The 23,662-nt window shown below is 49.4% G+C and overlaps 1 protein-coding gene and 1 pseudogene across 1 annotated transcript; both read right to left on the reverse strand.

The window, feature by feature from the left end:
* Nucleotides 1–22,517, reverse strand: part of LOC132571670 (class I histocompatibility antigen, F10 alpha chain-like) — a 34,758-nt pseudogene extending 12,241 nt beyond the window's left edge.
* LOC132571112 (ATPase PAAT-like) lies at nucleotides 12,284–13,675 on the reverse strand. The gene has a single exon (XM_060237795.1). It carries the CDS (start codon nucleotides 13,643–13,645, stop codon nucleotides 12,284–12,286), a length of 1,362 nt encoding a protein of 453 aa, XP_060093778.1. The 5' UTR covers nucleotides 13,646–13,675.
* Nucleotides 22,518–23,662: the final 1,145 nt, after the last annotated feature.

Below are 23,662 nucleotides of genomic sequence, written 5' to 3' on the forward strand. Positions count from 1 at the left end.
GGATGGAAGGCTGAGTCAACCTTCAGCTGGCTACCTGAGCCCAGCTTCTGCCGGGATCGAACTAAAGTCATGAGCAGAGAGCTTGGACTGCAGTACTGCAGAATTACCACTCAGCGCCACGGGGCTCTTAAATGAGTTTATAGGGGACGGTAAAAAACCTAAACTGGCCAGTAGTACAAAGTAAAAGCAAAGAGGGTGAACTGGGACAGCAAAAAGGATGACCTGGGGTCAAAATTCTTCAGAAATAGTCAATTTTAATGTGAATTTAATGTTTTTATTACTGTATTGTTTACTTGAAGTGTTGTTAGCCGCCCTGAGCCTGCTTCGGCGGGGGAGGGCGGGATATAAATAAAATTTTACATTACATTACATTACATTACATTACTGAGTGGTATTATGTTAAGGTGCCATAGAAGACATTTCTGTGGGCACACAAAAATAAAAGTGTATAGTCATGAGAATTGGATTTTTAACAGGTTATGAGTATTTGGGATAGTGATAAGAAAAACACCTCTCTTTAATTGCATCTGCAGTGAGAGATCTTGATAAATATCAACATATTAAATGTGACTCATTAGTAAATTGGAAATCTTATGGCATTGATACGTAGATGACATTAATTAAAAGGAGTCCTACCTTGGACTTTCAGGAGAGGGAAGAAACTAAGCACTGGCAATATGAAAGGGTTTCATTTCTTATAACTAAAGAGTTTCTTGAATAAAAGTATACATGAAGGCTTAGGAATAAGAAAATTAACAAAAGGTAGAGAACTGATCCAGGTCAAAAGCAGGAGTGACTATTTTCTAAAACTGGTAAAATTCTACATAAAGGGGGTAGCAACTCAAAGCAATCATTTCCATCTAAATGGGGAACTATTTGAGATGAAATTACAGAGGAAAAATTGAAATTTGTTTTTCCACAGCTTATCCTCCATTTTTTTTTCAGACTTTGAGAAAATTTAATAAACATGACACAGAAAGGGGACTTGAGACCACAGAAACCATCCGTAGGTGCTGCATGCGACCAAAGTTGCCTTCTGTGGTGGTCGTGCAGGAAAAATACTGGCTCTCAGTTGTTGTCATGAGGAACTGTGGCTGAAGCGTGGGTTTTCCCCGTTCCTCCGAGGTCGTCTTGTTAACCCCATACTCATTTCTGAAAGGAGTCCTAACCATGATCTTTCATAGGATCCCAGCCGCCAGAGTCACCTTCGCAAGAGGCGGGAAGTCGGATCATCTTCTCGAGTGGCCAGTTTGGCAAAAGGAGCAGGGAGGTGGCAGCGGGATGTGGGGAGGCTCCGCTTCGATTCCCAAGGCCGCCGCGGGGGGAAAGGCTGTTGCGGGGAGGCCCCCTGCTCCCCCCCCCGCCCCCCTCGGCCCGCCAGGCCCCGGGCAGGAGAAGTCAGGCAAAGAGGAAGGAAACGAGTCATTCAGATGAAGTAGCAGCAAGGGGAGGCGGGGGCACAGTCGCCCTCTCTGCGCCCCCCCCCCCAAAGAAAGGCTTCTGAGGGGGGTGGGGCCAGTGGGGGGGGCAGGCTGTGCCCTTCTGCCAGGGAGGGGCTTTGGAGGGCTCAGCCAGCATTGGGGGACTCAGAAGCGGGGAGGGGGCGGGGAGCTCAACCAGGTGAAGTGACCCCCCCGCTCCCCTCCCCCGGGGCTGCTCTCACCTGTCCTCAGGAGGGTCTCCTGGCCGTAGCCCAGGTGCCTCCGCAGCCACTCCACGCAGGTCTCCTCCAGGTAGGCGTTCCTGCGCTGGGCCCACTGGGCCTCGCCCTCCCACCTCCGCTTGGTCTCCTGGGCCTGGGGGACGCGGGCCGTCCAGGTGAGGGTGTGCCTGTCCAGGGCGAGGAAGTCCTCCCCGTCGTAGGCGATCTGGTCATGCCCCCCGATGAGCCCCTTATCCGGCCCCACCTCGCAGCCGTACATCTGCTGTATAATGTGGAGCCCTGCAAGACACACACAAGGGGGGGGGGGTTGAGGTCCCTCTGCTTTGCGAAGAGCGGGAGGAGGCTGCAGAGCGGGGTCTCTCGGCTTTCCCAGGGGCCGCCCCCGTCCAGGAGCCTTCCGTCTGAAGAGAACAGTTGCCATCTCTGGTCACTTTTTTTTGGGGGGGGGGCTGCTATCATAAGAAAGAATAGGGGGAGGGGGGTCATTAGCTCCTAGGGGGGCCAACGGTCGCTCTCCAGATTCTTGCCTACAACTCCCATCAGCCCCAGCAAGCAGGGCTGATTGCTGGGGCTGATGGGAGTTGTAGGCAAAAAAAAAAATCTGAAGAGTTACCCTCGGCCAGCCCCGCATGGATTCTCCTATAATCGGAGAGGGGATCTTTCTCTCCCATATCCCCCAGGGATGCTTTTCCCTCCCACATTTCAACATGATGCAAACTCCAGGAGGACCCTTGGAAATGCTCCTATTTGGGGGTGGGAATAGCGTGAGGGGGGGGGGGGGGTAGGAGGATTCCTGCCCTGCCCAATATCGAAAGGGAAGCCCTCTTGGACCTCAGGGGAGATCACCGCTGCACGAAAATCCTCAGTCCAAATAGTTACTTAGCATTACAAATGCTAAACCCCCTTTCACCAAGTATGGTGATACAGCCACAGTATTCCAATGGATTTCTCTTCTAGGATAGTGGATCAGAATAATGCTTTTGTTCTGACAGACTCAAATAAGGGATATTGACTGTTTACCTCATTACATATACTAAACCCATCTTCCACTATATTTTAATGTGTTTTTTCCTAACGGCAAACTAGAATGATGTATATATTTGTTGCATGTTAAAAGGTAAATGAGTTGGACAGGAAAAACTTCTGGGAAAGAAATGCCTTCTTTTTGACCCAGGTTTATTAGCAACAGAATAATTAACAGGCAGTCTCACATTTTGACATGTTATTGTTTCATGGTTTCCCACACTCATGCAACTCAGATCAAAGGTTTTCTGAATTTGTTAATTTTACTATTCTGCTATTGGATTTTAACTTTGTACCACTTGGCATTCTAAACTCCACCAACTATATGAGGCTCTGCTTCCTGTACCTCATTCCTCGTCTGAAGAAGCGGGCATGCACACGAAAGCTTACCTTTTGAACAAAACGAAGTTGATCTTAAAGGTGCAATCGACTCCTATTTTGTTCTGCTCAGTCCAGAGAGTCAATTCCCACCCCCCACCCTCTGGCTTGAAGGGGAGGGAGAAAAGCTGCAGGGAAGAGTGCTCTGTGGGGCCACCCAGTGGGGCTGCCTTCCCTGCTTCAGAAGGGGGGCTCTCCTGCAGGAATTGGGGCCCAGGCCTGGATCAATTTCCGGGGTGGGGGGGGTGGGGGTGCAGTGGCATGCAGAATCTTGCTGTAGGGTCAGAGTCCAAGAGAAAGGAATAACCTGAACAGCCATGACTTCATTCCTAAAAAGTCTTGTTGGGAGCCAATGAGAGGGCATTCTGGAAACACATTTCCCACCCCCTTCCATTTCAATTGTCTCCTGAAAATTAAAACTAACGGGGGGGGGGGATGAGAAACCCTCTCAGTTTTTACTAAGCTTAAATAATTTTATGGCTCCAAATCCAAATGTATGTATGTGGGGGGGGGGGGGAATGATAGAAACATCAAAATGCAGGATATCTTACATGGGGCCAGACTATAATCCCACACAGCCACAACTGGGATCGAGACTTAAAAACCCAAAAGGGGGGGGGGGGGGGGACAGTTTTTTTTTTAAGGAGCTTTTCCAGAATTTCTCATTGGAAAATTTGAGCACCCACTGGAAAAAACTCTGGTGAAATATTTACTCCTTTAAAATGAAAAAATGCTTCTGAAGGGAAAACATCGCATTTTAAATGGGAAAAACTCAGAAATAATCATACATTATGAAACCACTCAGTCTTTTCAGTATTATGAAGTTGAGCTGAATTTCCCTCCTATTGTGACTTTATGATTATAGCGTTTGCATCCAAAGAATGCACTTCCTTCTGTTTCCTGACAGAACTTTTCTCCCTTCAACTTTCCCCCTCCCCTCAGAGATAACAAAATTAAAGATCCACAGGCTGGAGTTGCATCTGATGCAGCAGGTTCCTCAAGTACAGACTGGCCATTTTCTTATAGAAAAGGTATTCAGAGCATTAAGTTCCATGGACTTCTGCCAAATAGGCAATGGCCAACCACCCTTGCTCAGCTTTTGCCTTCGAAACGCCACAGGCTGGAGCTGCTAAGAGTCGGCTGTCACTGGGTGCCACATTCACCTTACATGTCAACAGAGCCATAAAAGATGCATTCCATGTAGCTAAATTGATAAAAGATGCTTAGGTATAACAGCAAAGTAAGTATTGCGTCTACTTCAGTTTCCCCTGGAGGAGAGTGGGGGGGGGGAGAGAAAGAACCTTTTTGTGTGCTTTCAGAATTTCTAAATGTTCAATCCTTTGTGCTAGGCATAGAAGGGAAAGTTTCTTATAGAGATAGTTTTTCTTGGAAACTGGAATACCATAACTCTAATTTTATTAATAGACAGCGGAACTGCCAAACCATAACACTTTGGGGAAGACGTTTATTTCTAAAATTAATTGTATTCCATACTCCTTTCCATTCTCTTTGTATTTTGATTTCAAAATGACTTGTTAAATCAAATTTGGAAAGGTGATGGCAGGGTGCACGAGGGTTGGTAGCCAGTCAAGTGTCACAGTTCTAGCCAAAGAAAAATGACAGACAATTTTCTAGTCTGTTACTTTTCTGCAGAATTTTCACGTATTTTTAAAGACCGATTGTGTAAAATTAACAGTAGTGTCTGGATGCCACTGCCAACACATTAGGCAAGCCAGGCATTTACAAAATTTGGTTTTGGTGTGGTTGTGCCCAAGAATTGTGGAAGTCCACAGAGATGTTTTAAAAACCATCCAAAAACTTACAAATGCTCCTGTGTGGGTCAGCAGGTCAAATAAAAAACAGGGCTGAAATTCTTATTCTTCTGTCTCTTCTCACATGGTGGACAGAACCTCCCTTCGGATATGGAACCCACAAGTCCTGTCACTGATGAGGGCTCCAAGCTGACCTCTGGACCGAAGTCCAAACTGAGGAGAGGTCAGCCAGGCCCAGAGCACTTCATGTGCAGCTCTCAGGGGGCACTAAAATTAGCCTGTCACAAGTTTGCAGAGCTTTTGAGAGTTCTTTTCTTCCACTGAGGAAAGGAAAGTACTTGTATTTGACTTTAAATTTTATCAAAGATTATCCCAATCAAAGTATTTTTCACAAAAAATGTTCAGTTTCTTTAAATTTCTTTAAAACCACACTTAATACATTTCTTCCTTACAATATAGGCGATTGTAAGCTGCTCTGAGTCTGATTCAGAGAGAAAGGCGGGGTATAAATCTGCAATTCTTCTTCTTCCCTGAATCAAATATTGCAGCTCAAGAGGACACAAAATTAACACTAAGCACTTGTTAAATCTTCAGAACTATACAGAAGTCCAGACAAATGCCATATGGTAAATCAGATCAGGTTCTATTTAGGGCGCTGGAAATTTTCCAATTCTTATTTTCCCAGGAAACCCATGTTCCCCTGCCTGTTAATAGTGCATTTGCAAGTGGTGACAGTTTCTGGAACAGCAAAACTTATTTTGAATAAGGGAAGGCAAACCAGTGCTTTAAAAGTGTTCCCTTTATGAATTATGGGAAGAAATGAATGTGACTCCACATTCCACTAGATGGGCTGTTTTTATTTCTTTCTTTTCAATGAAAGTGGCCCTGGCTCCATTTGACCTGTGCCCACCTGCTGAGCATTCATTCCCCACAGGATGCTCACAAAAGGCCTTACAATCATGGCCAGAAACTTCTGCTCTCTCCCCCCTTGTTTTCTTCCGACATCCCACCTGTTGAAGATTTCTGGAAAACTCCACCGCTTGTGCTATTTGGTGTAACGGGGGCTGGTCATAAAAGGCACCACGTGGTTTTTGTTCTTGGCTTTTACAACAAACCAACATGGCTTCCTGTAGCCAATGTTACATGCATTTCCATATTTTAATTTACATTTTTGTAAAAAATCAAACTTTCTTTAAAAAATGCCATCAGTCCTCTTATTGCTGGAGAAGGGGACGAGAACACACCTGAAGAGCTGGGCAAGCAGAGGAGGCTGCCCCTCACTAACTGCAGGTGAGTCCAGGTGGGCCCACCCAGAGTCCCCCCCCTCCCTCAGCCCTGCCAAGATGCTGGTGGCTCAGCCAAGCCAGGTGGGGAGAGCAGCTGCCCTTGGTGACATCTGCCTTTGGAGCATCCCCACCTTCCTCCTGCCTGGTCCCCTCACCCTCCGGCCTCCCCCAAATGTGGGAGGGGGAATCTGAGTGCCTGTGTCCCTGCCAGACTCCCCCCTTGCTTGGCCAGGGTGGATCAGAAAGCTAAAAAAGCTATTTCACCCGACTTTAATTCTTTGACAATTGTGTGCACAAACATACTTCAGAGGAAGACGTCTTTGCCCAGAATGGGGATTACTAGAAACAGGGCTTTAAATCAGGCCAGTCTCTCCTGGAGGTTGGGGGGCAGGGAGGGCTCCATGTTTGAGCAAACATAGATTTTTACTTAATGGATTTCACTAATTTATTCTGATTTTTTTCCAAGTAGGGGGGATGTATTCCGTGAAGACAGTTTACTGTGTCCCAAAAGCAGAATTTGTTTGTGGTTCCGGCTAAAATGTCAAGATCGGTTTTGCCCACTGGCTCATAAAACACCACCTTGGTGCTCACAGTTATGTTGAAGATGAATTTACAGGGCTTCCTGTTGGATTTTGAAACAAAGGAACAGTGCACAAGGAAGTGCCAGTGATTCTAATTTTTGAAGGAAAACACACAATATGTGGTTCTGCTGCAGGTTAAGATGAAATCAATATGATTCATAAAATGTGTTTTCTGAGCGTCCAGTATGAGCAGTGAAGGTCCCATTCATGAGAAGTGATCCTTTGCTGCCACCTAGTGGTGAAACATGCATTACTCATGAAGAATGTGGGAAGGCAGTTAATGTCAGGAGCCAGACAGGGAGAGAAATATCTGGTCTAACAAGAGCTGCATTGGCTGCCAGTTTGTTTCAGAGTCCAATTCAAGGTGCTCTTCATGACCCTTCAAGCTTTTTGTGGCCCACATATCTACAGAAAGGTCTTCTCCTCCTCACAGATATTCCCATGCACTGATTCTGCTCCTCAGGCTGCGACCTGCTGGCTGCTCCACCGCTAAAGGCTGCCCGCCTGGCATCACCCACAGCCTGGGCCTCCTCCATTACAACACCCTGTCCGCCCCCCTCCCCCCCCCGTGGTGAAAGCGACTCCCAGAGGGGGTGAGGGGTGCGCCAGCTTTACAAATTTGCAAGCAATGCCACTAAAACCACATTTTCGATCGTGATTTGTAAGCCCCTTTGAGGCATGAGGCACAGAAGGGATAGGTTTTAATAAATAAAGGAATAATATCTTTCGTAGATACTTCTGTGCTGGACTTGCAGTTGACTCAAAATCAATTTCCTCAGGCAGGGGTGGCCAACGGTAGCTCTCCAGATGTTTTTTGCCTACAACTCCCATGTGCCCCAGCCAGCATGGCTGATGGGAGTTGTAGGCAAAAAACATCTGGAGAGCTACCGTTGGGCACCCCTGTCCTAAGGGATGTGTGGCAGTTGATGCCACCAATGAAGGGGATTCCCTCAGATGGAACTCTCCAATTGATGAAGGTCCACATATCACTAACATTTTTATTTTGGAGAGCAAACGCCCAGAAAGTGGACAAAAGGAGCTCTGACTCTGAAAATCTCATCCCCCAAAATCTGCTTGATCTCTGAGGGGCTCCCAGACTTCAATCCAGCTGCCTGGAGAATAGAGCCAGAGGCAGGAAGCAGACACCTTCTGAAGAAGGTTCCAGAAAGCCCAAACCTGCTTCCAGGTTGCCCCAAAACAATATCCCCTACTTAAGAGAGACAACCTGAGGACTGTGGGGCAAGCACTATTATGTCATGGGGGGGGGGGGGAGTCCCTTCCTGGAATCCCACCCCCAAGACAAGAGTAGTTTCCTCTTTTTGTGCTGAGAAAACAGAAAGGCTCTGAGGCAGAGGTGACCTCACAATTGTGAACAAGTACACCAGCTGAAGCAGCATAGCCAGGCATCCTTGAGGGAGGGCAGGGTGGTTTAGTGGTCAGAGGGAGGAACCGGATCTGGAAGACCTCGCACTCTCCCATGGAAGTTTGCCAGGAGATCCTGGGCCTGTCAAAAACTCTTGGCTTAGCCTACATCCCAGGGTTGTTGTGTGGATAAAATGGAGGCAAAGAGAATGAGGCAAGCCAAAAGTGAACCCACCAATACAGAAGAAGCATCTTTCCGGCAGGATCTTTGGAGACACTGGAAGATGTTACAGGGATTCAGTGTTTGTCCTTCTCAGAGGGAAGAAGATGGTCAACCAGTAGTTCTCTCTGTGCCTTTGTTCCTCCCCCCTCCCCCAAGATGGGGCATCAGCTGACCATGCCTCTGTCAAGACGCAATGGCCTTTTGGGGCCCACTGGACTTGGAGATGCTGCCTGGCTCTCCGGGAGCCTTTCCAAGCAGGGCCTCTTGGATTTCACCCCCTTTTGTGAGCCTGATGGGGGCTCCTCCCTCCTGCCTCGGGTGCTGGCTGCACAATCCTGGGTCTTCTCCGGTTCCTTTGGGAGCCTGTGCCTTTTCTCCAGCCATTCCTCAGAGGGTGATGGGAACCCTCCTCCACAGGGACCAGGAGCACCACACTGCTCCAGAGAGGGGGGAGCTGTCTCTCTTCCCCTGCCTCCAGTTGCCACCCACCCTCCCCCACTGGAGCACCACACCAGCTGCTCGCAGGGCCCTCCTCCTGCCGTCTCTGCCTGGGCTCTGCTGCCAGCTCAGGGAGGGGTGCTCCTCACAGCTCATGGGGGGAGGGGGGCTCACTGCCACTGCTCATGGGAGCAACCAGGCTGCCCTCCCCTCAGCCAAAGCGGAGCCTGTTCCAGAGTCCAAGCCAGCAGGCTCCCCTCTTGAACCCCCGCCCAACCCTAGCTCCCCTTTCGCTTCCCCCAAGTGTGTGTGGGGGGGGTGGGGGGGGCAGGGGTATCTTTCCCACAGAGATTGGTCTCTCCTCTCCTTATTCCCTCCTGAAGGCAAGGAAGGGAACTTCCTATGTGTGTGTGTGTTTTGGGCCAAAGTCTGCTTCCAAGAAAAGAGCACCCTTCAGGAGGTGGTGTAAGGGCAGAACCCAAAGATCGAGAGGGAATCCATGAGGGGGTCACAGAGCCCCCCACCACCCCCTGCTCTCCCAGCCACAGACACAAAAAGCCCTGTGAGAGTCTCTGCTTGGCTACTGAGGGGGCTGTGCTGGCAGTTTCAGCAGAAAGAAGTCATCACAAGCTGCGTTTTGCAAGGCGTGAGATGGAGGGAGGAAGATTCACTGGACAGGGAAGAACTCCAGAGGCAACAAAGCCCGTGGTGGGGGTGGGGAAGCATCAAATAGGTTGCCCTTACTTTAAAGCGGGAGAGACTGAAGAGAAGGGCTCCTGGTGTTCCTAGTGCAGCCCCCCCCCTCACAGCAACAGCTCTGCAGAGAGGTTGAGGAGGGGGTGGGGGGGCTCTCATCAGGGTCTTGCTTGGAGGACACAGGGCGCAGCACCCCACCTGCAGCTGAGTGGGGTGGGACAAGTGGATGCCTGGGTGGGGGAGGCCTTGGGGGTGTCAGAGGTGGGCTCCCTGAGCTCTGAGAGGAAGGCAAGAGCAATGGGGGGGGGGCTGAAGTGGGCCTGAACCACCCATAGCAGCCCTCCCTCTGCTGCAGCTTCTATGTTCCCCCCAGGCCTGCAAGCTGAGCCTAGTGGGAGTGCACCTCCAGCCCAAGAAGAGACCCAGCCCCCTCCCTGAGGAAATTGGGAGGGGAGAGATTCCTAGGAGGAAATAGTGTAGGATGGGCAGAGGGAAGTGGGAGGGGGGAGATCCCCAACTCTGCTATTGCCTTCTCTCAGGTAATGGGAAGGGGGTGGTGTCAGGCTTTTTTTGGGGGGGGGGGGGGGGGAAGGGACTGTTGTCTACTGGATCTGCTTCCCCAACAGAATTCGCATTTCTCCCATCTGGAACTGGGTGGCGTCACCAGCTCCTCTTCCCATGGTGGGGGCTGCTACCAAAGGGGGGAGGGGTTACCTTTGATTCCATCCCCCAATAGTAGTGAGGCAGGGCCCTCTTTCGCCTTTAGGGGGGGGGGGACATGAATTTCTAAAGTAGAAAAAAAACAAGTTTATCTCCAGAGAAACACCCCTCCCCCCCACACACACATAAAGTCCTCCCTTCTTCCACCAGGCAGCAGCCCCTCCACAGCCTATAGGAGAAATGGGGGAGGAGATCACCGTACCCACTTCCTTTCACCCCTCCTCTCTTGTGGGGGATGACCCCACCCCACCCCACCCCAGTGGTGTCCCCCAGGATGGCAACATGCCTTTGATCTCCCCCTCTGGGGCCAAGGGGAGGCGCAGTTGGCCACTCACCTCCCCACATATCTGCTACAATGGGGGGCTTCTTCCCCCTCCCTCCTGAGGTGTAGCCCCTCCCCCTCCTCTTGCCCTGGGGAGGGGGATGCTGTGGCCGGCCCCTCCCCCTCCCCTCACCTGTGCTGTTCTTCTGGTGGAAGCGATCCTGCAGCGTCACCAGGTTCACTCGGAACACGGCCTCTGCACCCTGTGAGAGCTGAGTATTCCTTTCCCAGTACTGAGGATCCTCTTTTCCAACCTTCTCCATCCAGGGAACCAGGGATATCTCTCCTTGTGATGCTGTCATACTTGGTGAAGGGCTGGTCGTCTACGTAGCCCACCGTGATGAACTGGGGCAGCCCCGAACCAGGCTCAGACACTGCTGTGTAGAAGTACCGCATAGAGTGGGGGGAGGAGGAGCCTGGGACAAAGAGAAAGGGGGGCAGAGTTAAGGGGGCTGCCATTGAGGAAGGGCTCCCCAGACCCCCACCCCTGTTTGGAGACCCAGGCTAGGTGGGGGGATGAAAGAGGGACAAGGAATGGGGAGAGGGGATCTGAGAGCCTGAGGAGAGGGAAGAGAAGTGGGGAAATAACAAAGGAAGAGGACCAGATGCAGCCTAGGCTTGCCAACTTCCAGGTCGGACCTGGACGCCTCACAGATGCACTACTTATCATCAGACATCAGAGATATCAGTTCCTCTGGAGAAAATGGCTCCTGGGGAAGGCGGCGTCTATGGCATTCGCCATCCATAAGCTCCTCCCGTTCCCTTTGCTCCACCCTGAAATCTCCAGGAATTTCCCAACCCGGAACTGGACTGAAAAGACTGGTTTCTTCAGAAGAAAACAGAACAACTTTGGCTCACTGGCAACGCCTGCCTGGATGAACCCACGTAGAAATTGATTTTAAAAAACTTAACACAACTACACAGAAACAGTTAATATTTTTTAAAAAAGATCTCCCTGGATGGGCCAGCTGAAGCCCTCATGGAGAAAATCTCCTGCAGCCTATATTTTTGGGCAAGTGGAGAAATGTGGTGAGACCTTTATAGGAAATGATCCCAGAACAAAGACAATCTTAGGGAGGGAGGGAGGGAGGGAGGGAGGGAGGGAGGGAGGGAGGGAAGGAAGGAAGGAAGGAAGGAAGGAAGGAAGGAAGGAAGGAAGGAAGGAAGGAAGGAAGGAAGGAAGGAAGGAAGGAAGGAAGGAAGAAGGAAGGAAGAAAGAAAGAAAGAAAGAAAGAAAGAAAGAAAGAAAGAAAGAAAGAAAGAAAGAAAGAAAGAAAGAAGTTCAGACCAACGTCTGAGTTCTGCAGCAAAGTACCCCACACATTGTCCCCTAATGTGGCAAATATCTAGGTCCTGATGGGGGAAATTGCAGGTTTACCCCATGCAGAAAGACTGGAGAGGGAAAAGCAGATGGAGCAGAAATTTCCAAATAATCCAGAACAACCAACAGGTTTCCAAGATTTTTGTATTTTCTCCTGATGATATTCAGAAACATAAAAAGATCCAGAAATTTCTTTCTTTTTCTTTTTTTTTTGAGTATATCTCCCATTGTTTAATAGAAGGCTGATAAAGATTCCCAAAAGTAATTTTTGGAAATGTTCATGAATAAATATGTAGAAAAGTTCTTTCAACAACAAAAAAAAGTTTTGTGAGGTACTGACATAATAAACATTAGTGTACAATATTGGGGGGAAATGCAAAAATGAGTACAAATACTGAAGGTTTAAATATTTGCAAGCTCACAACCATGAAGTTTTGAAAGACTAACAAAATAAATAACATTGAAAATTACATTAAAACATATTTTTCAAAGATTTTTTTATGTATTCCCACTAGAGTTTCCTTCTTCTACAGGATCATGATCTTGGGTAATGTTTTTGGAATTCTGAATCAAACCCATTATTGCAGCCACTTTAGAATCGAACTGTTCTTGAAGTTTCTGCACACGCAGATCAATATAGTCTGTTAATCTCTTTTCCATCAGTTCCATATGTCTGGAGATTATTTTTTCTAGGTAGAGGCAAATAGGCTGGTGTTCCACTCCAACAGTTTGAGCTGTGTCATCTTCAGACATACACGCAGACTTGTTCTCATAGTTTTCATTTTTTTCATCTGTTCGCAAGCGATTTACTTGACCACATACAGTTTGAAGAAATGGAAATAGAAATGTAGAACTGGGTGCATTTGAGTTTTCATTTGTTTGCTGTTGTAAAAATGATGACACCAAGCCTTTAAAGTCATTTTGAGAAAGTATAGCATAATGCTGTGGTGTGTGAACCAATGGAGGTTGAAAAACATTATCTGTGCTAGGTGTTTGTTTGTGTATGTAGGTTTTTAAATCTTCTGGAACTTTTCCAGCTGTTGCACAAGGTTTAAGAGAAGGACCACTCAGCAAGTGGTTTAGTCTTCCAAGATCAGATGCCTTTTGCAATCCAGTTATAGCATGATTGTTTCTAAACACAAATCCTGTTCTCCCAACGGTATTTTGTAACTTGCTTCCAAAAGAGAGACCATTCTTTTGTTGAAGGTGAACCATATCCAGAAGCTGCTGAGCACCAGGTGACAATTTTGATTCCATAGACTCCATTATAGCTTGCACTCTGATTGCAATCCCCGATTCTAATGTAGAAAAGTCTGACAATGGTTTTGTAGAAACTTGCACTAAGATTCTGTTGATGAGCACTCTATTTTTTCCTTTGATGGAAAGTAGCTTAGCTTTACAAGGGGTTGTGGGGCACTCCAATTTTAGATATTTTTTGTATAATGTAACCTGGTCATTTTTGCTGCCATTTTGGTTAGCAAGGACTTTTTCTCCTCTACCAGTTGCACAATATTCTTCTCCTACATATAATTCCATGTTTCGTGCTTCGCTAATAATGCCAAGACTCGTAATTTCTTCAGAACCGTTGGAATCACAATGCAAGTAAAGAAAACATGGAGTGATGTTTTCATTATTTAGAAATCCTTCCGGAACCACAATATTCTCACAGTTCTGCGGGGGGGCCCAAAGCTGCCCAGCTTCAAGATCTTCCTCCGGGACAACACGCAAGACACTGGCCAGGCCCATGTGACATTTCCAGGAGGAGGAGGCTGAGATTCTAGGGTCGCGAGTGATGGAGTCGTCAGTGTCGGGCGCTTCCTCGGGTGAAGGACTCGCCGTCAGGCTGCCATTATTTGCCATGGTAGCAACAAAGGCCCTTCGTCGTTGTCGTCAAGCAACACGGATCTTAGCCAACCTCCAGCAAGCAGCAAAAAGATCCAGAAATTTCTGAGGACTTCCGTGTTTCTTCTTTGCCTCATATGGGGACACACAACTGCTCTACCTGTTCTACATTTTTATTCATTATTTTTAAAACCCCGTAATCCCCTTTGTGTCTAAGTGAGAAAAGTGCAGTAGGAATTAAATAAGGTAGAGAAATTGAAGTCAACGCAGCACTGACTGTCCTCTCAAACCTAACCTCCTTTATTGTGAAACATTAAAATGGTTGCAAACTGTCAGATAAAACCAGATTGGGCGGTATATTTTTCAGACTGTCAGCTGCCGGTGCATTCATTTAATCCAAATTAAGAATCCCTGCAGGCCAACCAAGTGGCATCCCATCACAAAAACACACGGGGCTTTTTTTGTAGCCGGAGCTCCTTTGCATATTAGGCCACACCCCCTGGATGCAACCAATCCTCCAATCCTCTGTACAGGGTCTACTGTAAGCTCTTGGAGGATTGGCTACATCAGGAGGGTGTGGCCTGATATACAAAGGAGCTCCTGCTACAAAAAAAAGCCCCGAAAACACATTTGATATTTAAGGCATCAGCCCCTCCCCAAATAGTGTGTTGTTTCAAGATAATTTCAACTTCCTGCTATCATCAAAAAAGAGAGTCTGAAAAAGACAGAACTTCCAATGCTGAACTTTCAGATTTCACCAGTTTAAGAAGAAGAAGAAGATATTGGATTTATATCCCACCCTCCACTCCGAAGAGTCTCAGAGCGGCTCACAATCTCCTTTACCTTCCTCCCCCACAACAGACACCCTGTGAGGTGGATGGGGCTGGAGAGGGCTCTCACAGCAGCTGCCATTTCAAGGACAACCTCTGCCAGAGCTATGGCTGACCCAAGGCCATTCCAGCAGGTGCAAGTGGAGGAGTGGGGAATCAAACCCGGTTCTCCCAGATAAGAGTCCGCACACTTAACCACTACACCAAACTGGCTCTGCATAACGTGAAATATGTTCCCAGCTAGCAAAAGCCTGGCATTGATTTCATTTATCAGCCATCCTTCCTGTGAAGACCACAGAATGGCAAAGCTCTACAAGAAAGGCCAGTAAAACAGGTCCAAGAAACACTGGATTTTACCATCAGAGAAACAACTAAATGAAAAATTTAATCACCTGACAAACGAATCAACCTGAGGGGAAGAAAGAAACAGGGGGGAGGTGCCTACAATTTCTCCACAGACAAGCTCAAATCCAGTTCCTTTTATTTTAAAAAGTGCCTTTTGAAACACTTCCATTTTACTAAAACAACTTTTATGAGGCCTTCCTGAACAGTCACAAAACATTCAGAACCAGACACAAAAATCAGATAAACCCACCATACACTTGAAGAACAGACTCTGCTAAGAATAAGAAGACACTGGAAACTTGGAAAATTATTTTTAAAAATCAGTCCAAGGCCAAGACAGACAGGAGAGCTTTCACTAGATAAGCACCTGGCAAATCTCTGCAGGGAGGGGAGCCAGGGCTAGAAATGAGGTGCCGCCACTGAGAAGGCCCTGTCCTGTTGACCACTCGCTCTCCTGCCGAAGACAAGGGATACCCAGAACCAGGAAAAGGCTGTCTCCCAAAAATCAGAGCAGATGAGCGGGTACTTTTACATCTTTATTTTAGCAGATTTAGTGTACCAAGCTTGCTGGGGGGAAAGTGTAAAAGACCGGGGAAGGCAATGGCAAACCACGCCGTAAAAAGTCTGCCGTGAAAACATTGTGACAGCAACGTCGCCCTAGAGTCAGAAACGACTGATACTTGCACAGGGACCTTTCCTTTTCCTTTTAGCATAGCATATCAGAGGCGGCCAATGGTTTTGGCCCAGAAAGGAAAGGATTGTCCACCTTCAGGGGCTGGAGCCACCCCACAATCAACATCCCCCCAGCCAGGGAAGAGCCACCCCCTCTCTGCTCCCAGGGGGAAGAGGAAGCATTTCCCACGGAAGGTGTGTCCAGGCAGAATTAAGTGTCCAATCATGCACAGAGCCCTCCCCCCAATGAACAAGGAGGGGACATTTCTGAGGAGCCTACTAGGTAAAGCTCAGGATTATCGTTATTCCTATTTATGGTCCACCTTAGTCAGGGACAAGAGGCAGATTACAAGTATGATAAAATGCAGCGGGAAAGAAACAGGGAAACGGGCAAGCAGAAACGCCTCTTAAAAGGCAACAAGACAAATCAGTGTGGAATAGACAGTGAACTCATTTGCATATTAAGCCACTCCCCCTGACGTCACCATTGTTTCACACACACTTTTCTTCCTCAAAGAATCTACTTCAAACACTGTTGCAGTGACCAGACACCCTATTTAAAGCTCCCTGGAGTTTTCCCAGGTCACCTGCCCCTTCAGAATAATCCTTCCACACACCCCTTTTCCTTCTTTTCTGATGAATGGGTCTCTTCTAGGTTGGGGGAAGTGGGCTTCAGAACTGGGTTTTTAAACAATTCCGCAGCAAGCCAAGTCACTGACATTCATCCCCCACCCCCATTTTGATCAAAAGCCATTTTCAAAAGAATGCTTGAATGTGAGGTTTCTTCAAAAGGCACAAAAGCTGATTTAGTTCTCTATGCCTCAACTTTCAAGTTTGTGGCTTTCCGGCTCCCCTGTGATCTCTCCCACCAGATCAGCAGCCATTTTGAGCAAGATCAGCTACAAACAGAATGAAGCCAAGCCGGAAACCACTTCTGACACCCAGCACAACTGGGGGGGGGGGTCTTCCCCTTCAAATGACAAGCCCAAAAGAAGAAAAAGAGATTGGATTTATACCCCGTCCTTCACTTGGAGTCTCCAGGGCTGCCAGGTCTATGTTGGAAAATACCTGGAGACTTTGGGGGTGGATCCGGGAGAGAGGAGAGAGGGGCCTCAGCATGGTCCCATGCCCTAGAGTCCATCCTTCAAACCAGACATTTTCTCCAGGGGAGCTGATCTCTGCCAGCTGGAGGTCAGTTTTCAAAGTGGGAGCTCTCCAGGCCCCACCTGGAGGCTGGCAACCCTGGAAGTCTCAGAGCGGCTTGCAGTCTCCTTCTCTTCCTCTTCCCACAACAGACATGCTGTGAGGCAGGCAGGGCTGAGAGAGCTCTGAGAGAACTGCTCTTTGTGAGACCAGCTCTTTCAAGGACTGCGACTGACCCAGGGTGACTCAGTAGCTGCACATGGAGAAGCGGGGAATCAAACCTGGTTCTCCAGGATTAGAGTCCGCGCTCTTAACTGCTCCACCAAACTGGCTCTCACAGGCAGCCACAGTGGCCCACAACAAAACCCAGGGAAGACCTTTCATTTCATTTCTTGTGACACTTTCAATGGGACGGCCTCTGTTCTTTGCCTTCTCCTCTCAACATCAGAGGTATCAGCCGCACCCACTGAAGCCACCAAAGTACCTGTCCTACACAGGATACTGGCCAACAGCCCACAAGATCATCGCCTGAAACGTTCCCCCAACGCCACCATTTGTTTTTAACTTCCCTCCTGACAAAAACCTCTGGTGAGCTGGAAATCTTGCCCACTGTTTTTGGAGGGGTTGGGCCAAAGAAAACGTTTTAGGTGGCTTCTCTGTGCCAAAGGCTACAGAGGGAGGCTTCTGGAGTTCTGGTCCCACTGATGGACCTCCTGAGGGCACCTGGTTTTTGTGGCCATTGTGTGACACAGACTGTTGGACTGCATGGGCCATTGGCCTGATCCAACATGGCTTCTCTTATGTTCAGGACCTAGAAAGCCTCAGGAGTTCCAGGATCGGTTCCCCCACCTCACAGCCCTTCAACAACTCCCTGTCCTCCTCACCCCAGCCTGACCCCCAGGGGAAATGTCTGGATGCCACAACAGAGAGGCGGATGGTTGGATTCGGAAAAACACAAGAGATGAACTTAGTCTGAAAACACTAAACCCCCTTCGGAGGGAGTGAGCCCCACAAAACTCAAGGGGACTTTTCCCCGAGGAAACCTGTCCAGAGGACCTCCCTGTTTCTGAAGCACATTAGAACCCCCATCAAGAGGTCTGTGTGTGATAATTCACCAGAAGAAGAAGCAGGATTCTGAAGAGGCAGCACAGAAATATTCAAAATAAACAAACTGGGGATAATTCCCTCTTTGTGCTTCTCCAGCTTTTGTGGTAGGCTCAGCTAAGCAAGAAGAGCCCCATGGCGCAGAGTGGTAAAGCTGCAGTCGGAGCCTCTTTGCTCATGACCGGAGTTCGATTCCAGCGGAAGCTGGTTCAGGTAGCCAGCTCGAGGCTGACTCAGCCTTCTATCCTTCCGAGGTCGGTCAAATGAGTCCCCAGCTTGCTGGGGGGAAAGTGTAATGACCGGGGAAGGCAATGGCAAACCACCCCATAAAAAAAGGTCTGCCGTGAAAACGTCGGAAACGACTGGTGCTTGCGCAGAGGATCTTTCCTTTCCTTCCAGCTAAGCAAGAGTGAGTGGCCATAGCACAGAGCATCCTGTGCAATGCATGACAGAGCAGGGGCTCAGAAACTGGGTCTCCCTGGTCCGAATCCAACACTCTCTCTAACCGCAATACCACACCTGACTCTCAGAAACGACTGTGAGAAGCCTTTTGACTGAGGGGAACACAACCCATGGTTCACTGTATTCTTCTAGGTCTGAATGGACACAAGGGTCTTCTTGTGCACCCACAGGGGATACATTAGCTAAATCAGGAAGCCAACAGCGACTGTGGTTGTGAATGTGCTCCTTGTGTGCGTACCTGAGGCCTGGGCAGACATCTCCCATCCTCTGATATGGGGGCAACTAGTCTCCAGGTAATTGTCTGCCTTCTCAAGTGCTGTGGCTAGCTGGGCCCAAAGAGATCACTTTGGATGGTGCCCCTGGCAGGTGTCTGGAAGGTCACGATGGGCACAAGGCCGACCCATCTCCTTCTCCCCCCACACTAGTGCCAGCTGGGAGCAAGATGAGCCCCAGTACTGCCCCGGCACTCTTGGGGATTGTGGCCCCCAAAGGGGCTGCTGGGCCAGCAAACTGGCCCTTAAGTCAAGTCTGGAGAAGCTGTTAGAATGGCGCCTGTCTAGGATCTGGGAGATCCAGGTTCAATTCCCTCCTCTACCTGGGAGAGGGATCCCCAACCAGTCCATCACCCCCTGCCTCGCCCACCATCGCACTCTCCACATCTGTTCCACAAAGGCCCTTCTGCAGCCTCCAGGGCCCAAGGAAAGAGAAGGAGGGAGGGATCTCCACAAGGACTGAAACCTCAAAAATGCAGAACCCACAGGGAGCCACCAAAGGGACTGCACATTTAGGGAAGGCGGAAACCTAACAATCCCAAACATTTGGTCCTTGGATGCTAGATTATTAAAAATCCTTGCCTTCTCTAGTTTATAACTTCCCTGAAAATAGACATTCCCGAGGTTTGAAAGGATCAACTGGGACTGTTGAGATGGTGGGAGGGGGGGAGCAGTCAGGCACATAACATAGGAGCACACGTGGATGACCCCCTTCCCAAACCACCCCTTTTTGAATAATTCACAACCTCTCCAGGTCCCGTCTTGCTTGGCCCAAACTCAACTTCTGCACGGGGGGGGGGGTCTTCTTCCCTCCCCTCAAGCACAGGCCACTGTGACGCATGGCATGTTTATGCAAGGGTCAAAGAATTGCATTGGATGGAACTCTCAGTGAGTGACAGGTGGTGGAACTCACTGTGATTGGCCAACAGCCTCTAACTGTCAAACAGTGGCAGTTGAGAGAGGCCATTAGAGAGAGCTCGTCAGTGGGAGGGGCAAGGCTTTTTTTTAGCAGGAATGCAGTTCTGGCTGACTTGGTGCCAGGGGGTTGGCCTAATATGCCAATGAGTTCCTGCTGGGCTTTTTCTGCCAAAAAAGCTCTGTGTGAAACAGTGATGACACCAGGGGGTGTGGCCTAATATGCCAATGAGTTCCTGCTGGGCTTTTCCTACCACAAAAGCCCTGGTGATAGAAGCTGAAGAGAGTTGGAAGGAGCTAGCAGACGCTCTTTTGGGAGGCTCTCCATTTTGTGACAGAGTGTTGTTACTGGAAATGCCTGAGTCTCCTCTTTTCCAGTAACAGTGTCACAAGGCAGAGCCAGTTTGCAAGGCTCTGGAGAGGAGTCCGATCCCAGAACTCACAGGCAGCCTCCGTTGGTGTGAAAGAACAGAAACGCATTTTGAGAGGGACCAAGGTTCCTGCGTCAGTTTAATATCCCTGGGGAAAGACTGCTATCCCAGCAGAAAGAGGGGACTTGGCAAAAGGGTTTGAGGTGTCAGGGTGAAGGGCCCTCAAAACTGCCAAAGTCCAGTGCTATAGCCAGGGCTTTTATTTATTTATTTATTTATTTATTTATTTAAAAGGTCCAGCAGGAACTCATTTGCATATTAGGCCACACCCCTGACATCCCCATGGTTTCACATGGGGCTTTTTTGTAGAGAATGCCCAGCAGGAACTCATTTGCATATCAAGCCACACCCCCAAATGCCAAGCTACCCAGAACTGCGTTCCTGTGCATTCCTGCGAAAAAAAGGCCCCGGGTTACAGCACCTCCTGAGAAGAGGATAACTAGTCAGCCAGGGTGAAGTGGGTGACACCCACACCATCGAGGTTATTTTTAATGAGTGTCGTCTGGCTGAGGGAAACACACTATCTTATAAAATAATAAATTGCCTGTAAAGGAGTTCTGTGCTCAGTTTTGTTTTCTGCCCACAGAGTCTAATCCTAGAAACCCCTGTGCCTATTTCACCCCTTCCCAGCCAATCTGTTTGAAGAAATCAAATTCTGGGTTTTAAAACTTTTTAAAAGTTAAAAACTGCTTTTAAACTTACTGTATATTGTATAATTTTATTGAACCTGTTGGTAGCCGCCTTGAGCCTGCCTGGGCGGGGAGGGTGGGATATAAATAAAATTTATTATTATTATTATTAAAATAAGCACTACCAGTGCCATTTATTTTTGTTTCTGATGGGTAAAATTTTGAACACCTGAGGTACTGGGACAGGTGTGACAGAAATAAAGCGGTCCTCTTTGCCCCTCCGGCCCTGGCTCATCTCAGCCACTTTTTTGGAGGAGCTCTAATGTGGAACAGGCAAGTCAACATAACGGAATAGAATCAGAGTTGGAAGGGATCTCCAGGGTCATCTAGTCTAACCCCCTGTACACTGCCTAATAGCCACCCATAGTAATCGCCACAGCATATTATTGGAACTGTCTGGGGCAGTGATGCTCTGTATTCTTGGTGCTTGTGGGGGGAGGCAAAGTTGAAGGGCTTCTAGCCCCACTTGTGAACCTCCTGATGGCACTTGGGGCTTTTTTTGGCCACTGTGTGACACAGAGCGTTGGACTGGATGGGCACTGGCCTGATCCAACATGGCTTCTCTTATGTTCTTATGCACCCAGAGGTGAGTGGGTGTTCTAAAGGGGTGCAAAGACCCTTCTAGCCTCTGAGAAATAAAACTGGCATCTCTCAGTAGGTTCTTTCCCAGAAGAGAGTTCTGGAAGCCCAAACCAGGCCCTCTCCACTTTCCACAAGACGACATAAAGTAGCCAAGCTGGATCTGACCATGATCCAGAATCCCCTCTCCAACAGCAGTTATTCGGCTCATAGAGCAGGAAGGGACCTCCAGGGTCATCTAGTCCAACTGACTGCATTCTGCAGGGAGTATAAATAAAAGTCACCTAGTGGTGGGTAGGTGCTCCAAAGGGGTGCAAAGGCTCTTCCAGTCTCCAAGAAACAAAACTGGCACCTCCCAGCAGGTTCTGACTCAGAAGGCAGTTCTGGAAGCCCAAACCAGGCCCCCTCCACCTTGCACAAGAAGACAAAAGGTGGCCAAGCTGGATCTGACCATGAGGCCACCTGATTCAGAATCCCCTTGCCAACTGCAGTCATTCAGATAACAGAATCAGAGTTGGAAGGGACCTCCAAGGTCATCAACCCCAATGGTTCAGGGAAGCCCCCCTCCCATAGTCTCCCACCCCACCTCTGGCTGCTCCCAGACTGCTTCAATCAGAGACCTTCCCAGGAGACTCTGCCTATCCGCCACCCATACAGCCTCACCTGCCCCCTTCAACACCTCCAGCCCTCTTTGCACTCCCCCTAAGCCAGGGGGCATTACTGCGTCTCGTGGCAGGGAGTTCCACAGGTCAGGAATGGCGAAGGGGAGCAATCCTTGATGGGACCCTCTGCAGTGAGCCCCCCATCGCTTCTCCAGGCTGACTCCGAGTTCAGGTGTTCCCAGACAGGGAGGAAGTTTTTGCCCGCTCTTCTCTTTCCTGCATTTTCATAAGCTTGTATAAAGCTCCATCTCCTCCACCCCAGTCGTTTTCCTCCTGAATAAAATCCTTCACTCCTCCCCCCCCCCCCCCCCCAAGACAGGCGCTCCGATTCCGGGGAAGGAGCAACACCAGCCCTCCCTCCCTCCCAGCAGAGACCTCCAGCCCCGGAATCCATACTTGGGGGGGCGGGGCTGACACCATTGAGAGGAGCTCCCCTCGCTTCCTATGAATCCCCCTCCAGCTGCCGGACTTTGGCCAGGCCCCTGCCCCTGCCCCAAAGCGCTTCCAAACGCGCCACAAATTATTGCTCATGGGAAAGACCCCAGATGAGAAAAAAGGAAAAGAAATCGTCTCCCCCCCCCCCTCCACCCGCTGTTTCTGAGCCAAGGAAACGGATCACAGAGCGACCCCTCCACTTTTGCACACTGTCCCCAGTGCAAATTCTGCTCTTCCAAACACAAGAGAGCTTTTAGCTTCCAAAGGGAGGGACTCACCGGAGCCCCCCGCAGCCAGCAGGAGGGCGACTCCCCCCAGGACGTGCAGCACGCGCCAGCAATCCAAAGCCATTTTCACAATCCCAAACCAGCTACTGCGCCCGCCGGGCTTGCAACGCACTTTCCCCGGAGCCAGGAGGGGGAGGAACGCGGAGCGACGGCCGGGATTGGCCGAGGGGGAAATTTCTCACCAATCAGGAAGAGGAGCCCTGGAAACGTCACGAGTCGCTGGGCAGAGCCCTCGCCGGCAGCCTGAGCCCGGCTTGGAAAGGGAAAGAGAAAGTTGGCAGCGATTTTAAGTTGGGATTCCCCCCCTCCCTCGTGACTCTGCGGCGGGGGGAAGGAATATGGATGTAATATTGGGAAGGGTGGGGGGGGGGGGGAGACTGAAGCTCGCTCGCGGAGGCGGTGCAAAGATTGTTGCTGACGGGAAGGCAAGCGAAAAATTTGCAAAACTCCGTCCCGGCCCAGGTTGCCTGGTGGCCAGAGGGCTGGCATGGGGGGACGGGAGCTCCCCTCTCTCGCTTGGCTTCGCGAACGATGATTTAAGAAGGGTGCAATAGTCCACGTCTGCTGCAGGCTCGCTGGTGGCTGACAAGACCAATGCGGGACAGGCAGGTCCGGCCACAGTGGCTGCAGGGAGTCTTTGCACACTTTGTGAGGCAGGTGCATGCCTTTTCTTTGTTGTTATTTTTTGACCGCAAATAAGGATGCCCGTTGACTGCGGCTAGCCAACTGGGGTGGAGGAGACCAGCTTTGTTTAGGCCACCTTTTCTAGGCCCCTCTCCGTGTGGAGCAAGCAGTGCTGTCCCTAGATAAGGCTGCTTGGTCGTTCAGGGTGCTGCCGAAAAATGCTCCAGTGGGAATAGAAAGGCGCAAGAGTTCAGCAGCACCTTAATAAAGGCTAAGGAAATGCTAGGACAGTTTGTCGCAGGGGGAATGAGCTTTCCCGAGTCACTGCTCAGGGAAGCTTCTAGACTCTTGCTCTTTTCTGCTGCTACGGATAGACTAACACAGTGACCCATCTTTGAGCTGTCTCCTGGGGGAAGAGCAGCCTGATTTGAGCGGAAGCTGCAAGTGGTTTCCCAGAGACGGTGGGCATCGTTCTGCTCAGGTGGAACTGGGTGCAATTTGGAGGGTTGGAGACGGGCAGTGATGGGGCTAGATGGGCACAGGAGGGGACTTTGAGCCGCACCTGCTGCTCCCCGCCCTGTGGGT

The sequence above is a fragment of the Heteronotia binoei genome, chromosome 5 (assembly GCF_032191835.1).
Source record: "Heteronotia binoei isolate CCM8104 ecotype False Entrance Well chromosome 5, APGP_CSIRO_Hbin_v1, whole genome shotgun sequence".
In the NCBI taxonomy this organism is placed as follows: Eukaryota; Metazoa; Chordata; class Lepidosauria; order Squamata; family Gekkonidae; genus Heteronotia; species Heteronotia binoei.